Source organism: Ochotona princeps, chromosome 20 (assembly GCF_030435755.1).
Source record: "Ochotona princeps isolate mOchPri1 chromosome 20, mOchPri1.hap1, whole genome shotgun sequence".
Lineage (NCBI taxonomy): Eukaryota > Metazoa > Chordata > Mammalia > Lagomorpha > Ochotonidae > Ochotona > Ochotona princeps.
In genome coordinates this window covers 26,177,515-26,193,515 of record NC_080851.1, presented here as the reverse complement: position 1 = coordinate 26,193,515, position 16,001 = coordinate 26,177,515, and the positions used below count along the sequence as shown (strand labels likewise).

The window sequence follows — 16,001 nt, the reverse complement described above, 5'->3', positions numbered from 1 at the left end:
TGTCCAAATCATTGAAGAGCTGTGACACCTCTTTTTTTTTTTGGAATGTGACTTACCAATGACAATGAGCTTGGATTTTAATCGCATACCTGTATACTCTGAAGCAACAATGTTAAATGAGCATCAGCAGGGCACACTGCTCTTCAGAGCAGCATTGGACATGCACAGGTTGTGTGCAATTGTCCTTAAGCTTGTCCTAAGATAGCATGCATGTGAAAACTTGGCTGAAATAATCACTCATGAAGTATGTCAAATAAATATTAGAGAAAATGGTAATTCACTGTGGTAGAAGGAGCCCTTTTCTTGTTAAGATTTATTTTCATTGGAAAGGCAGATCAGATTTACAAAGGAGAGACATAGATTTTCCATCTACTGGTTGACTTCTGAGTGGCTGCAACAGTCAGAGCTGAGCCTATCCAAAGCCAAGAGGCAAGAGCTTCTTCTGGCTCTCCCATGCATATATAGGGTCCCAAGGCTTTGGGCCATCCTCTACTGCTTTCCCAGGGCACAAGCAGGGAGCTGGAAGGGAAGTGGAGCATCAGGACACGAACCAGCACCCACATGGAATCCCAATGTGTGCAAGGAAGATTTAGCTACTGAGCCAAACCACATTGCACCCAGGAGCCCTTTTTCTGAATTGAGATGGTCTACTAAAGTTCCCTTAGGAAACAGCATTAGCATCATGAGGGAGAGATTCAGATATTGCATGGACAGTATATTCAGCAGATGTTAGTAAAAAATGAGAACAGATAACCTATCAGTTAATGGTCATTCCCTCCCCTGTAAGGGGTGCTATAATTCATAAGAAAGAATGTGGAGTAGCAATGATCCTGGACTTCGGTCTTGTCTTTGTCTCATCTGCCATAACATTGAGTCTTTGTGGGCTTCAGTTGCTTTCCCTGCAAAAAGGGGTGAGTGTATGTGCCCAGTCGACAGATCATGTAATGATCCCATGAAAAAAATATATGTGGAAGTATTTCATAAGCCCTAGCAGGGATATCCAGCAATTTCTTGTTACTTACCTTAGGTTAGAAATATTTCAACTGGCCTTGTCACTGGGTGTGGTGCAAGAGTTGATGCAACATTAAACTTGCTGTAAATGAACTTAGGAGGAAGATCCATCACCCTGGCAAGCCTGGTGCTATGGTTTAGCATTTCTCATGTACTTTCTGATTCTCCAAGTACAGGATTGTCATGACTATAGACTTAGAGTTCAAAGGCGCTGCTCCCTGTCCTCCCCATGCCCAGCTACCTGCTTGCTCTCAGCCCCGTCTGTGTTGCTTGGAAACGGCCTCTGCTCTTGAGCGTCTGCTTGGTTATGCCCCAAGTCTGCAGTGAGAGATGCAGGAACTCAAATGTGTACCAGCCTGGAAAGGTTAAGTTGGCTTGTTCTTTGGTATTTATCATGTTCTATGCCTTGGGAATATCACACACACACACACACACATACACACACACACGAGTAGCATGGGTGTGGACTTTTCAATCTCCAGTAGCTTAAGTTGCTGCATTTCCCGCCCCGCCCCCCCGGCCTTTTTTCCCTCAAATTACAGACTTGAAATAAGTTGGGAGGACTATGAGAGCATATTAGTGAGTGGTAATTACGTATAGATGTTGGTGGGCTCCCACATAGAAGGTTGCTGGGACAGCCCTTACATGCATTCCCCCTGTGAAGGCCTGAAAGCAAGTAGCTCAGCTCTGGGCTGACGCCTTCCCCTCTCTAGTGTTGAAAACAGACTTTTGGGTCGTCTCTTGCAGCTTTTGCATTGTTCCTACCAGATCCTTGTTTGTTTAAGCCTGCTGCTGTCAATCTTGGGCAAGGTCAGGTGGAAAATTATTGGAAGAATTGACTTTAACGGTGACTCTGTCGAACTTGGAAAGAGGAAAGGAAGTGAGAAATGAACATGAAGAAAAATAGCATGAATAGCATATTGGTATATTTTCTTTTGGTTGCTAATGTTTTATGTTTTGAAGCAGGTTAATAATCCCAATGAAATGAAGTGCATTTTAAAACATGTTATCCACTTTGCGCCTTTGTAATCTTGTAGAATTTTTTTACTGGCAAGCAGCACACAGCTATTTGACTAGGTTCCATTTATTTGTACTTAAAGGACTGACTGAGGTTCACTGTGTAATAGACCCATGCTGTCCAAACTGAATTTTGATAGGCTCTCTTGGGTGTTTTGTCCTTTGCTATTTTTCCCTTAGGAAATACACCAATATTTATTTATGTAAGCTTATTCATGATAATAGTAAATTGGGTTGTGATTTTAAATGTGACCAAAAATTTGCTTTCTATATCTTGATTTATTTAAATTGACATTTGCCAAAAACTTGGAATCAACTTCTACTAAAACATGTCCATTAGAATTTCATTTATCTTAAGCCAATTTGGGGACTTCTTATGAAGATACATGTTTCATATGGCTTGAAATATAACAATAATGATTGCAAAACCCAAATAAATAAACATCAGAGCAAAATCCTCAAGTTGCTTTTGAACTATTTTTCCTAACACTAAATTTTATAAAATTTTATTTCAGATTAATTGGGGCTTAATTTATAAGAGTAGTATATGGTAGGTTTTTACATGGCTAATTTAGGGTATCTGGTCAGTATTTTTTTTAAAAATCAGTTTATCTTTAGTTGCAAATGCTGTGGTTGGCGCAGGTGTTAGGGTGTCAGATATATTCATCAAGCATGAATTTCCGAAGGATTGAGAGATCTGAATAATTCTATAGCTTTGCTATAAAGTCTATTTTCTTTAGGTCTGGTAGAGTTTACTACTAGAAAGTGATTCTAAATGATTGAGACACAATGGAAAAGAGTAGAAGTGATAGTCACAACATTTTACATTTTAAACATTTTCATTTTATTTGAAAGACAGAGGAATATCTTCCATCTGCTCGTTCACTCCCCAAATGCTTTAATACCCAGGGCTGTGTCAGGCTGAAGCCAGGAGCCCTGAACTCCATCCAGATCTCATGGGTACATGCTGGAGATCCAGCTTCTTGAGCCATCCCTTGTTCCTCCCAGGATGTTCATGAGGAAGAAGTTGGGATAGGGAACCAAAGTGAATGCTCCTACTTAGCCCACGTTAACCTTGGATGTTGGGCAGCTGCTCTGGTAGTTACGTAGTAATGGCCCATTGTGTAAGTTGGGTCTTTATAGCACAGAGATGGATAGAGGGGACTTGAACCAGAGAGGTTGCAAGATAATAACAGTTAGTATTTGTTACCTTATTTTATGCCTATAGAGGGCCTTATGATTTCCATACATCATGCCATATAACCCTGGCAATGTTTTGTGTATGCATAAACTAGATCAAGAGAATAGCAGCTTATCCAAGTTGCATATCCAGAACTTTTGTCACTACATACCCAGATTAGGTAAGCCTCACATACCAAGAAAACTTCGTAGTTTTAAATTTATATTTGAGTATAAACCTAGGAACTTCTTTTAAATTTTACTTTTGACTTATATCTTCCATAGTTGCAAAGTTAAGCTTTTTTGGAAGAGGAATATGTTAATGCATTAGCTCTGTAAGGAATAAAAAGTTACATTTTCAAGTTAGACTGTGGGCCATTTGTGACACCCAATGTGAGTGGCTATAGGTATTTATAGGAGTTGCTGATTTCTTATCCATGTTTCTAGCTGGTCCAGCACAACAATTTTGAATAATTAGCTGGGCTCTTTGGAAGCCTTATTCTGTTCTGTTCTTTAAGAAACTATTTTACCTATAAACCAGTTTTGATAAAACTAGAGAGTCGGGCAATTAAGCTTTAGCTTCTGCTCTTAAGGGCCATGTTTGACAGTAAAATCGCTCTGGAACCTTGGTTCACCAGGCCAGCAGAGACATGATCTCAAGGTAGTATTCATCTTTCCCCAGTGTGGTTCCTTTAAGGCAAATGCAAACTTTACTTCCTGTGGCTTGCCTGCTATAGGGACACTTGGCTAGTCTAGGGTTGAATGTGAGCACTTTCTAGACTTAAATCTAAATCTACATCTGCATCTAGCCCATCAGTTTGCTAGGATTCCAGAGTAGGAGAGCATGTTGCACTTGGTCACTGACCTGAATGGTCCAGCCAGCCTCTCCTAGCAAAGCAGACTTGCCTTGGTTTGTTCCATGACAGCACAGTGGCTTGGGATGGATGCAGGGCAAGAGCATTGTTAGTGTTACTGAGAGAATTCTGTTGTTCCTATTGTGCATTCACACTCAACAAAAGGCTTGTTCATTGCCAAGAAGCAGCCCATCTCAAATATCAAGGAATTCTGAGTTATAATGGATGACTGCTCTTATGAAGGATTCTATGCTATGAAATTCTATGCCATAAAACTCTACTAATTAGAACTTCATTAAAATTCATATACAAACTCAGAATGTTTTTTTCTGAGTGACCTTATCTCTCACTAACATAAATATCCTAAAACCCAGTGCTTTTCTCTTGATTTCAGCAGCATTTTGAGGAATTCCATTAAGACATACTGTGTTGGCTGAATATGAGCCAAGCAAGTAGTTTTTTAAAAAATGCATTGCTTTTTCTTTTTTTTTCACATTTTACATTTTATTCTTATTCTTATTATTATTTTATGATACAGTACCATAGGCTCCTGGTATTTCCCTTATCCCAGTCCCAATCCCCCCCACCTACTTCCTCTATATCATTAGTTTAGTTCTTCATACACAGTCATATGTCCATCATTGCGGGCATGGACAAAGGCAGAGAGTACAGCATCCTATTATCAAGATATAGTAAACAGTTTCATTTAAGTCCATCTTTGTCTGGAAGTAGAATACTACATTGTATCCTCACATCTGGATATGTTAGTCTCAATTTCACAGCTACTGTACATCCCCTCAAATGAAAAGTCATAATACAAAATGGACAATAGAAAGAAAAATAGAAATTTGCAATGCCACGAAGTTAAATAACATGTTACTAGATAGGACAGTCTCCATTACACAGCTACTGTACATCCTCTTAAATGAAAAGCCACAAAACAAAATCAGGAAGAAAAAATAAATTAACACTATGAAGTTAAATAACATGCTACTAAATGACTAACGTGTAACTGAAGAAACGAAAATCAAGAACCTTCTTGGAGAAAATCATGCTACTGTATGATCTACGAGTCATTGAATGATTTAATCAGTGTTTTGAAGAGATGAAACTAACACAAATCAAAACCCATGGTTTAGTCTTCTGTTGTCATTTTACTGGGATGTTCTTCACATTTGCCTTCAGTTTTGTTTGGTGCTATTCCTCTTCTCTGTCAAGAGAGCATCTTGAAGTATCATTTATAGGGCAGGTTTGGAAGAGGCAAATTCTTTTAACTTTGCTTTACTGTGGAAGAATTTTATTTCATTTTTCAAGACAAAAAGCATTGCTGGATATGTTATCCTAGGCCGACAATTTTTTTCTTTTAGAATCTGGAATATGTCACTCCATTCTCTTCTTGCCTGTAAAGTTTCCTGTGAGAGATCTCCTGTGAGCTTGATTGGCATTCCTTTATGTGTCAATTGATTTTTTTTGACGTGCACATTTAAGGATCTTTTCTTTATGTTCTATTGAAGAGAGCTTGATGATGTGTCTTGGTGAAGATCGCTTTTGGTCAAGCCTGTTGGGAGTTCTGTGCCCCTCCTGGATCTTGTTTCCCAATTCTTTCTCTAGATTAGGGAAATTTTCTCTTATTTCATTAAATACATTTTTAAAGCCAGTTTCTCTTTCTGCACTTTCTGAGACTCCATCACTCTTATTTTTGGCCTCTTAATAGTGTCTTTCAATTCTTGAATACATTTTTTTGGCCTCATCCAGCTCTGCTTCCATCTTTGTTTGCTTCCTCCTGATGACAGAAAATACCTTCCAATTCTGAGATTCTTTCTTCTGCTTGCTTCATTCTATTTTGGAGATGCTCCACTGTACTTTTAATTTGCTCTACTGTGTTCTTAATTTCCGATATATCAGCCTTGATTTGCTTTATTGCTGCTATTGCTTGTGTAAAATATTCCTTAAATTCTTTGAACTCTTGTATGTGCTTCTCATTGTTGATCAGAAGCTTTAAAATGAGTTTTCTGAATTCTGTGTCCCCCATTTTCTCTATGTCTTCCTCAGTTAACTCTGAGGTTGGCATAGGGTTTTGCTCCTTCGCAGGGGAGTTTTCACTAATATTCATTATGCCTTTGTCTCTTTTTTTTTGCTCTTGGTCATTGTACTTCTGGTTAGCATAGTTTTCTCCTTGGGGCAGGTTTCTAAGCCATGTCACCCACAGGTCTACAGTTTGATTTTACTTATTGCAGTTGGTACACAACTCTTTGCCTACAGCCAATTATGCTACTCCTTCCAGCAAGTTCCAGGTCTGGGTTCTTATGTTAGATTTCCACAAAGAAATCTGTAGCCCCAACTCCTGGCTCACCAATCTCCACCTCCTGTGATACCATGCCTAGGCTGCACCGCAGTCTGTACAATCTTTTTCCCACTTCTGGTTGGAGCAGGTCCCAGGGTTAGGGAGACACCAGGTGCCCTATATAGCTAGGTTGTTGGTGGCGCTGATCTTGTCAGAACCTGTTGGCCATTAGGTCTGGGTGCCACACAGACCTATTTTGACCGGTACGATGCCACAGTTGGTATTACTTACCTGTGGGACCAGTGCAATCCATGGAACTCAGTGAGTTCTCGCAAACTCAGCACATGTGCAGTTCATTGTTGTTCCCTGTAGTCCTAAAGCTTTTGCCACAGTGTACAAAATGGCACCTGACATACCACTACTAGAGTTCTTGATCTGCTGGCTGTCAGGTCCGAGGGCTCCCCAGACCTGTCTTGGGTGGAACCTGTGGAATGCCACGTTGATGCAGTTCACTGAGTCAGAAATGAGCTCACTCCCAGCTCAGCGTATACTTAGTCCTTTCCCTTGCCTTTCCCCCATTAAGCAAAATGGTGCCCATTTCGGCTCTAGGGGGCTGAGTGGGCTGTGAAATCAATCCTGTTCTCACACTGCCCGTCTGGGATCTGCTCTGTCTCTGCTCCTGTTAAAATCAAACAGACCAGCAGGACAAACAGTTCTTTGTCTGGGTTCACCTCCCAAGCTCTCAGTGAAAGTCCCTTCCCACCTTGTTGCTGGTGGAGTTCAGATTGCCGTTAGCTGAATGCCACTGGAGTGTCATTCACTGCAACACCACACCATTGTGTCCATTGTTTTCCTGTGTCAGTTTCCAGGTACCCCTCTGCTGTTGTTCTGTCCTCTCCTATTTCCTGGAATGTGTCCTCTCTGCTTCATCCTGATTAAATGTTTTTCCGTCTGTTTAAACGTGTCCTTACCCTTTTCCGCCATCTTGATTCTCCCTTCTGCATTGCTTTTAATAATACCCTATAGGGGCTGGGGTTGTGGCACAGAGGACTAAGGTGCCATGTGCAGTGTTAGTATCCCATTTTCAATGGCCAGTTTGAGGCCTAGTTGCTCTGCTTTTGATCCAATTCCCTGCTCATATTCCTGAGAAAACAATACATGATCATCCAAGCGTCCCCTGCATGGGAGGCCCAGGTGGATGGAATTTTGGGTTCCTGTCTTCAGCCTGGCTCAACCTGGGTTGTTGTGGCCATTTGGGAAGTGAACCAGCATTTGGAAGATTGGTCTACCTCTTTCCCTCTCTCCCCCTGTCTTTGTTACTCTGTCTTTCAAATAAGTAAATCTTATAAACACTAGCCTATAATTAGAATGAACATAATTCAAACTAGCCTCTAATACAACTTGTCAGAACTAGTGAGGTTCTGCCAGTAACAGTGGCCACTGGCAGTTAATATGACATAGAATTGATGTAAAATTACTTGATATAGTCTTCTAAAGATTTTATAGCTGAGACTATCAGGCCAATAGAAAAATGACATTTTGTTTAGGAAGTGAACATTTCTCTCTGCAATATGATGGATTCCCTTTCACCCTTCTATTTTTTTTTTAAATGATGAGTTGTTGCCTTGCCTATGTTATCATGGAGGAAAATGAAACATACAACTCAAACACAGCTCTGAAGCTGAATGAGGAAGATGACTTGTTATTAAACAGCACACTAAATACGTTGAAGAACCAGGTTTCAGAGTTTAGCTTTGGGTTTGTCACTTAGTTTTGTGTCGTCCTTGTCACACGTGCTGGGCTTTTGATGCCAGGCAGATCATAAACTCATGGGAAACTATGAAGGTTGATTTTTTTTTAAGATTTTATTATTATTAGAAACCTGGATATACAGAGAGGAGGAGAGACAGAGAGGAAGATCTTCCATCCGATGTTTCACTCCCCAAGTGAGCCGCAACGGGCCGGTACGCACCGATCCGATGCCGGGAACCAGGAACCTCTTCCGGGTCTCCCACGCGGGTGCAGGGTCCCAAAGCTTTGGGTCGTCCGCGACTGGTTTCCCAGGCCACAAGCAGGGAGCTGGATGGGAAGTGGAGCTGCCAGGATTAGAACCGGCTTCCATATGGGATCCCGGGGCTTTCAAGGCGAGGACTTTTAGCCACTAGGCCATGCCGCCGGGCCCTGAAGGTTGATTTTTAAAAATTCAGTTATAGCCATGCATTTGTTGCCTGCCTAGCTAGATTCCTGTTGCCTGCCTAGCTAGTTTCCTGTCATGGAGCTAATGGGTGAGTTCTTAAATCATATGGTCAAATTTGTGATTCTCTTCCAGGCAGGTACATAAGCAAGGTCCCAACAGGGCAACCGTGGCTCTCAGAAGGGGAGCTCTCCCTTTCAGCTAACTGATCCAGCAAGGATTTACCATTCTGAAATATGACAAAGTTTGCACATGGATATTTCAATCTCTCTTGGTACCAATTTTTATTAGCTTCTTAAAATTTTAATCGATTGTTATAGGAGGTACAGTGTAATTGCCGTGCAAGTATGCAATGTGTAATAGATCAGAGTAATTGATTGGTCCATCACCTGAATTATTTGATTTCTTTACATTGAGAACATTTAATATGCTTTCTAGCAGTTACTTTTAAAAATGTAGTTGTTGTCTACCATAGCTACCCTACTGTGCTATAGAACTTCAGAAGTCATTCTTCCTAGACTCTGCTTGGAACACCCGCCTCATCATATCAGAATGCCTGGCTCAATTCTACATGTTCCTTTGCTTCTAATGCAGATCTTGGGAAAGTTGCAGGTAACGACTCCAATAGTTGTGCCCTTGTACCTGGATTGGAGACATGTTACCCATCTTTTTTCCATCCTCTCTGACATGTGCCTCTACTTCTCAGCCTGTGGTGATTGCTGTTCTACTTTCTACTTACATGAGGTCAACTTACTAATGGTCTACATGTGAGTTGGAATGTGCAATGTTTTCTTTCTGTGCCTGGCATGTTTTGCAGAGTAAAATGTCCTCTGGCAGCAAGCAATAGATTTCATTCTTGTCTCTTTGATCCCTGTCTTGTTGGTCCATTTGAAGTAATCTGGGAAGACATGTGAGACATTAACAGAAGTGGCTAAGGTCTCCCACCTGTATTTGCCCCAAGTGTCTGAGGCCCTTGGAACATTCACAGACTGGCAGGTGGTGCCATGCAGCTGTTAATGCAGCACCATATTGCGTCCATGAGAGTAATAACCTCAGAACACTTTCAAGTAAAGCTCGGTCAAGAGCTTTCAGTTGAACTTGAGGCCTTCCCTTTCTCTTATTCAGAAGGAGATGGTTGCAGTCACTTCATGCAAGGCGAGCAGAAGATCAGACACAATCATCTGTGCTCTGAATTCTTATCAAAACCACTTTCTACATGCCCTAAATGCCACCTATTTGTTACAACCGTGTGAATGCACCTTCGATCCTGCCCACTGACAGAGCATCAGCCATGATTAGTGAGGATACAGAAACTGCTGCTGTAGTAGTTGACTGGATATGCTCTTGATGCTACATAAAGTACGGTTTGCATGAGTTTGAATTGGTGGCCATGGGGATATTGCCCTGCTTAGTCTCATTTCAGAAGGAATCACGGTCAGACAGGGCATTCATGTGGCTTAGAAACATGTGCCTCTTATTTTAAGTGGCTGATAGATTTAGCTATCCCCCTTTTTGAACACTTGCACATTTCCTGGCTTACTTGGAACCGATACCATGTGAGATCAAAGACAACAGGAGAGCCTGTATTGATTCTAATAAATGTTAAAGCATAAGTTAAGCTGTGCTTTCTGGTTCCTGTTGTAATGGGAAAGAATAGCTCATTCACAAGAAGAAAACGAGCTAACAACTAGGAACAGTGTGTCTTTCTTCAAAATGTGGACATAGGTATCTGCTTGGCTATCCCTGAGCTATAGCAGGCAGTGCAGACGGTGGGACTTGGCCTGGGCCTTTGGCCATTCTGTATGGATGGGAGAAAAACACCGTCTTCACTGCTCATGGCTCCTCTTGTCCCTTAGCTTTTGTTTTCCTGTTGTGACCAGAACCTTGATCACAGACCACTCCAGCAGCATCCCCATTCCACTTCAACCTCCTTAACCAAGGGTGTGGGTGCATGCTGGTATCCGAGAATTATTTTGCTTTAGAGCTGGTGGGAAGCATTGCTCACTGTGGCTTAGGGCTTAGTACCCTCTCCTGCAGCCTGAATTCAACTTCATGGACCATCTCATGACCTCAGCTCTGAGTTCAGAGGTATCTTGGGAATGAGTTGGATGACTGCTCTCTCTACCCCAAATCCTTGGCAAAGAAGGGTGGAGAAATAGAAAAAAAATTTGAAACCTAGCAAGCGAAATTCCTATTGATGATGAGTGGTCTGATGTTTCAGTTCTGTTGTATGTTTTCTAAGTCACAAAACTGTTTCTGTAAGCTGACAGAGAGCCTGCAGGATTGTGATACAACTCTATCTTATGGAGGATATAAGTAACACTGAGATCCTTCCAAAGAATTAAGGACTGCTGGGGTAATCAATTGCCAATAAAATTATGTGGCTGCTTCTGATAGTAAACCTGGGATAAATCTCCATTTCCTCATAAGTAAAAGACTCATTTTACAATTTATTTTACATTATTTGAAATGCAGATACATGCAGGGGAAGAGATGAGGGTGGGCAGAAGTTCCTCTCTAATGCTGGTTTACTTCCCAGTGCACACTGTAACTGGGATGGGGCATGCCAATAAGAACAGGGATTTTGAGCTGAGTCTCCACATGGCATAGCCAAATTTCTGCCCCAAGGAGACCAATTTTTTCCCTCATTTGGCATGAAAATGAGTGAAATATTATAGGCAAAACACTTAGCACGATGCCCAGGATGAAGTAAATTTTTCAGCAACTGGATGATGCACACCAAAAGACACACTGCTTTTCATTTCCATTTTCAGGATTGTATTTATACAACTTGCATTCAGAAAAATCTCCTTTGTGTGTATGTGTAACCCTTACCTCTTATCTAATACAGTGTCTTGCTTCCAATTGATGAGATTCCCATGTGGATAGTCTTTAAACAGTCACTTATTTATTTGTGTTATCAACCGTGATTTTTGAAGCTAACCCAACATGGTGGTGGTTTCAGAATTTATAAGATGATGGGATTTTAAGAAATTATTTGAAAGATAAAGATATGTAGCTTAGGGAGGAAATCGTACAATTTTGAAACCTGGATTTCTTTGGTGGCTAAAATTGTCCTTTACATACACATTGGAACCTTCTGGGCCTGGGTTAGTTTGAGAAACAATGGTGTCTGAATCTGAGAGGACTTAGTGGATGAAAAGTGTGTAAACTGTATCCAGAGAATGGAACCTGTGTCTCCATTTCTAAAATTGTATCTACTTATTTCATAGTGAGACCTAGATTCTAGACAAAGAAGGTAAAAATATTTGTAAGACCATCTTGCATAAGCATTTATTTTTTTCTTCTATAAGCATGCAACAGCTGTTCACATTCATTGGACACATACATAGTGCACTTTAGTCACTATGCTCATAAAACCATATTTAAAGGCCACAAGCATTCATGTACCTCTTACCCATAATGCCTCATTTGTTTTCATCTGTGATGGGCTTTCAGCTGCAAAGAGCTCAGTGTCTTGGAGACCTGGCTAAGAAGGGAGAACAGTGCAGGTGGAATAATGCTGCCCTGGAATCCAAGATAACCATTGTAGTAGTTAATGTTCCTTGCCTAGAGGAAGTCAAAAGGTACTGACTGAATGGAGGTAACTAGCCATTTTTTAAAATTTCTTTAAAAGATGTGTTTTGTACCCTGCCACTCTACCAAACTCTCGTACAAGTTCTAGCAGTCTCTGTATTGAGTCTCTTGGCTCTTCTACATAAAGAATCATATCATCTGCATATAGTGAGAGTTTGACTTCTTCGTTTCCCATTTGGATTCCTCTGATTTCTTTTTCTTGTCTTATGGCCTCAGCGAGTATCTCTAGGACTATGTTGAATGGTAGTGGAGAAAGTGGACATCCCTGTCTTGTTCCAGATCTCAGTGGGAAGGGTTCCAGCTTTTCTCCATTCAGTATGATGCTGGCGTTGGGTTTTTCATATATGGCTTTAATTATGTTGTGGATTTTTCCATCTATGCCTACCTTGGTTAGGGTTTTTAGTAGGAAGTGGTGTTGGATTTTGTCGAAAGCTTTTTCTGCATCTATTGATACTATCATGTGATTCTTGTTTTTCAGTTTTTGGATGTAGTGTATCACATTTATGGATTTGCGAATGTTGAACCATCCCTGCATTCCAGGGATGAATCCTACTTGATCTGGATGAACGATCTGTCTGATGTGTTTTTGAATTCTGTTGGCTAGGATTTTGTTGAGAATCTTAGCGTCAATGTTCATCAAAGAGATAGGTCTGTAGTTTTCCTTCTCTGTTAGTTCTCTGTCTGGTTTTGGGATTAAGGTAATGTTGGCTTCATAGAATGAGTTCGGAAGGGCTAGCCTCTATGGAAATCAGTATGGAGAATATTCAAACAACTCAAATTCAACATACCGTATGATCCAGCAATAGCACTCCTAGGAATATATCCAGAACAATTGTTTTATGAGAAACCAACATGCACTCCTATGCTCATAGCAGCACAATCAGTAATTGCAAAAACATGGAAGCAACCAAAATGCCCATCAACAGAGGATTGGATAAGAAAGCTATGGTTCATCTACTCCATGGAATACTACTCAGCTATTAAAAAAAACAAAATGCAGTTCTTTGTGGCCAAATGGGCCAAACTGGAAACCATAATGCTAAGGGAAATGAGCCAATCACAAAAGGTTAAATACCACATGTTTGCCTTAATTTAAGATGATATGATGTTATGTATAACATGTTATGTTTTGAATGTTATATGTTGTGTATAAACTAAATTGAATATAGGTGAGGTGGTCACAGAAGGTGGCTGGGAACTCGCATTGACTTTCAACATGTTGGTTACTCATTACTATGTCAATTAATTCCATAATGATGTAAATTTTTGCTGATGGTATGATGGAGCTTTCAATTGACTGGGATAATACTCCGCTAGCTCTGTCTTCAGACCAGAGAGGGTATACCTAAGAAGACGTTGAACTTGACTGGACAATAAGATGCTGGACTCTATGTTTGGTGTATGCTTACAATGGGGGAATCTCAACTGAACTTGAGCTGTGGTTATGCAACAAGGTGGAGGAATCCACCATGGTGGGAGGGTTTGGGGAGGGGTGGGAGAACCCAAGTATCTATGTAACTGTGTCACATAATACAATGTAATTAATGAAGTTAAATAATAAAAAAAAAAAGATGTGTTTTATTTGGGAGACAGAGGGGCAGGGGGAGAGAGACAGACTTATCTGCTGATTCACTCCCAATGGCCACAATGATCAGGTTGGTGCCAGGAATCTGGAGCTCTGAAACTCCTTCCAGGTTTCCCACATGGGTGGCAGGAACCCAGGACTTGGGCCATTCACTGCTGCTTGCTCAGACCATGAGCAGGGAGCTCCAAGGGTAGCAGAGCAGCTGGAACTTAAACCTGATCATGGGAGGTCAATATTACAGGCTGCAGTACCACCCACTGTGTCATGAAGCCAACCCCTCAATTGTGCTTCTGAGAAAAGGTGGTTTGTGCAGTGTTACTCAAGTCCACTCGGGTGTACTTTCATCAAAGATAACTGCCCTGCCTACTAAGTCATGCTTCTCCCTCTCCAGGTTCTCATAAGGTCTGGACTCTGGGGAAAGTAGATGAAGATTTTTTGTGAACGCCCAAAGGCACCTAAACAGTAAACCACCAACAGTGGCACCAACTTCTCTGGTTTTCTAAGTAATCTGCTTTCTAGAAGTCAGAAAGATGAGAGCTAGTCCCTTCCCTTCGGAGAACATTCTCTTGGCATGCTTTTGGTCCTAGCAAGGAAAAATAAATGTAATAATGATGTTTTGAAAAGATGGGAGCTGAGTGTGTTTGACTTGGAACCTGTCAGCCTCTGCCTTTGATTCTAGAATGAGAAAACTGTGAAGTTTCCTTTTTCCATTAACAAAAAGGAGTTAACAGGCTTGTTTGTTTTAGTTTGATATAAAATTTACAAAGTCTTTTTCTTTCCAACCCCCAGCAGTTGAGCTTCACATTCAGTCAGAAGAATTTTGCCCTGACTTTAGTTCAATGATTTTCTTTGTAGTCGTTAAAAAAAAAAAGAAAAAAGAAAAAAAGGTGATTCCACTTGTTGCATTGTGTTTTCAAATGATATGGATTCTAGCCAGACCAGTCAAGGGCAAGAGCTCTGAGAAGTGTCCAGAAGGAGATTGGGAAGCCCTCACATATTGTACCCTCTATCCATGTGTTCTTTTAAAAATGTGCTTACTGGTTTGAAAGGAGGGAGGGAGGGAGGGAGGGAGGGAGGGAGGGAGGGAGGGAGAGAGATGAAGAGAGATGGAGATGGAGAAACGGAGAGACAGATTCTCTATGAACCTGTCTACTCTCCAAATGGCTGGACCAGCCAGAACTGAGCCAGAAGCCGGAACTGCATGTGCGATTCCCATGCCACTGGCAGAGGTGCTACTGCTTGGAGCTCAGAGCATGGGTGTTGGATCATAAGCCGAACAGCCAGCATGTGAACTGGAATGCTGGTGTCGCAGGCTGAAGTGGCTGCCCCACAACTGCAGCCCCCACCTAGGTTGGAGTTTGTGGTTTATTTTATTGATACATGGCTAGTAGGACTCTTCATTACGGGGGAGGGGGAGGAGGTGGATGAGCATGTCTCGCTTCTATGTGCCATGGTTTTTGGGGAAAAGGCCCATGGACAATCACTCGGTTTCTGCTTTCAGATCAGACTCCAACTCCAACGAGATTCCTGAAGAACTGTGAGGAGGTGGGCCTCTTCAATGAGCTGGACTGCTCTCTGGACCACGAGTTTAGGAAGGCACAGGAGGAGGAGAGCAGCAAGCGGGTAGGTTGATTTGGGTGGACGCTTTGCCAGGTACCTTTCTAACACCTGCTAGAAACTTCCATGTGACAACTAGGTGGCACTGCAGATTGATGCGTGGATGTGGGCTCGAAACAATGTTTTACCTTTCTGCTAGTGTGCGTCTGTTACCAAATATTGATGAATTGGATTAGAATGCAATGCTAGCGAAATTCTGGGAGAAACAATCTGAGATGGGAAATGTAAGCCCCCCTCAGCTAATAGTTAAACCTGAACAAGCTAAACTAATATGCTTTTTCTGTTCCCAAAAAATCATCTTACTTTGCTGTGTATTTAATAAAAAGTCTTATGTGACTGCTAAATGCAGAAGACAAGACTTAAATGATAAGCGAAGAGGTGACTAATCTACAATGGGACAGGGAACTTCATTGCGTTCTGGGACAAGGTTGCCACTGTGTCCTGTGATTAGGGTCTTCGATCTTCCAGTCACACTCCACCACTTTCAGAATTCCTTCCTGGCCCCATTATTGGGCATCTGTTGTTGTGGAAACAGCTAGGTTAACTGCTTGAGTGGATCCATTGTGCTTAAAACTATAACAAATTGACTTTCTGGCACCCTCTAGAGTATCTTCGGTTTTTATCTGAATGTTGGGCAGGAACTGTCAACACCTTTTCAAGATA

At 41.4% G+C, this 16,001-nt stretch overlaps 1 protein-coding gene across 2 annotated transcripts in view; it reads left to right on the top strand.

Annotated features, from left to right (window-relative positions):
• Window positions 1-16,001, top strand: part of CREB5 (cAMP responsive element binding protein 5) — a 392,014-nt gene that overhangs the window by 72,698 nt on the left and 303,315 nt on the right. For both annotated transcript variants that reach the window (XM_058677950.1, XM_004582410.2), the window contains exon 4: window positions 15,223-15,344. In XM_058677950.1, the coding sequence (XP_058533933.1) occupies window positions 15,223-15,344 (122 nt within the window). The remainder of the gene's footprint in view (window positions 1-15,222; window positions 15,345-16,001) is intronic.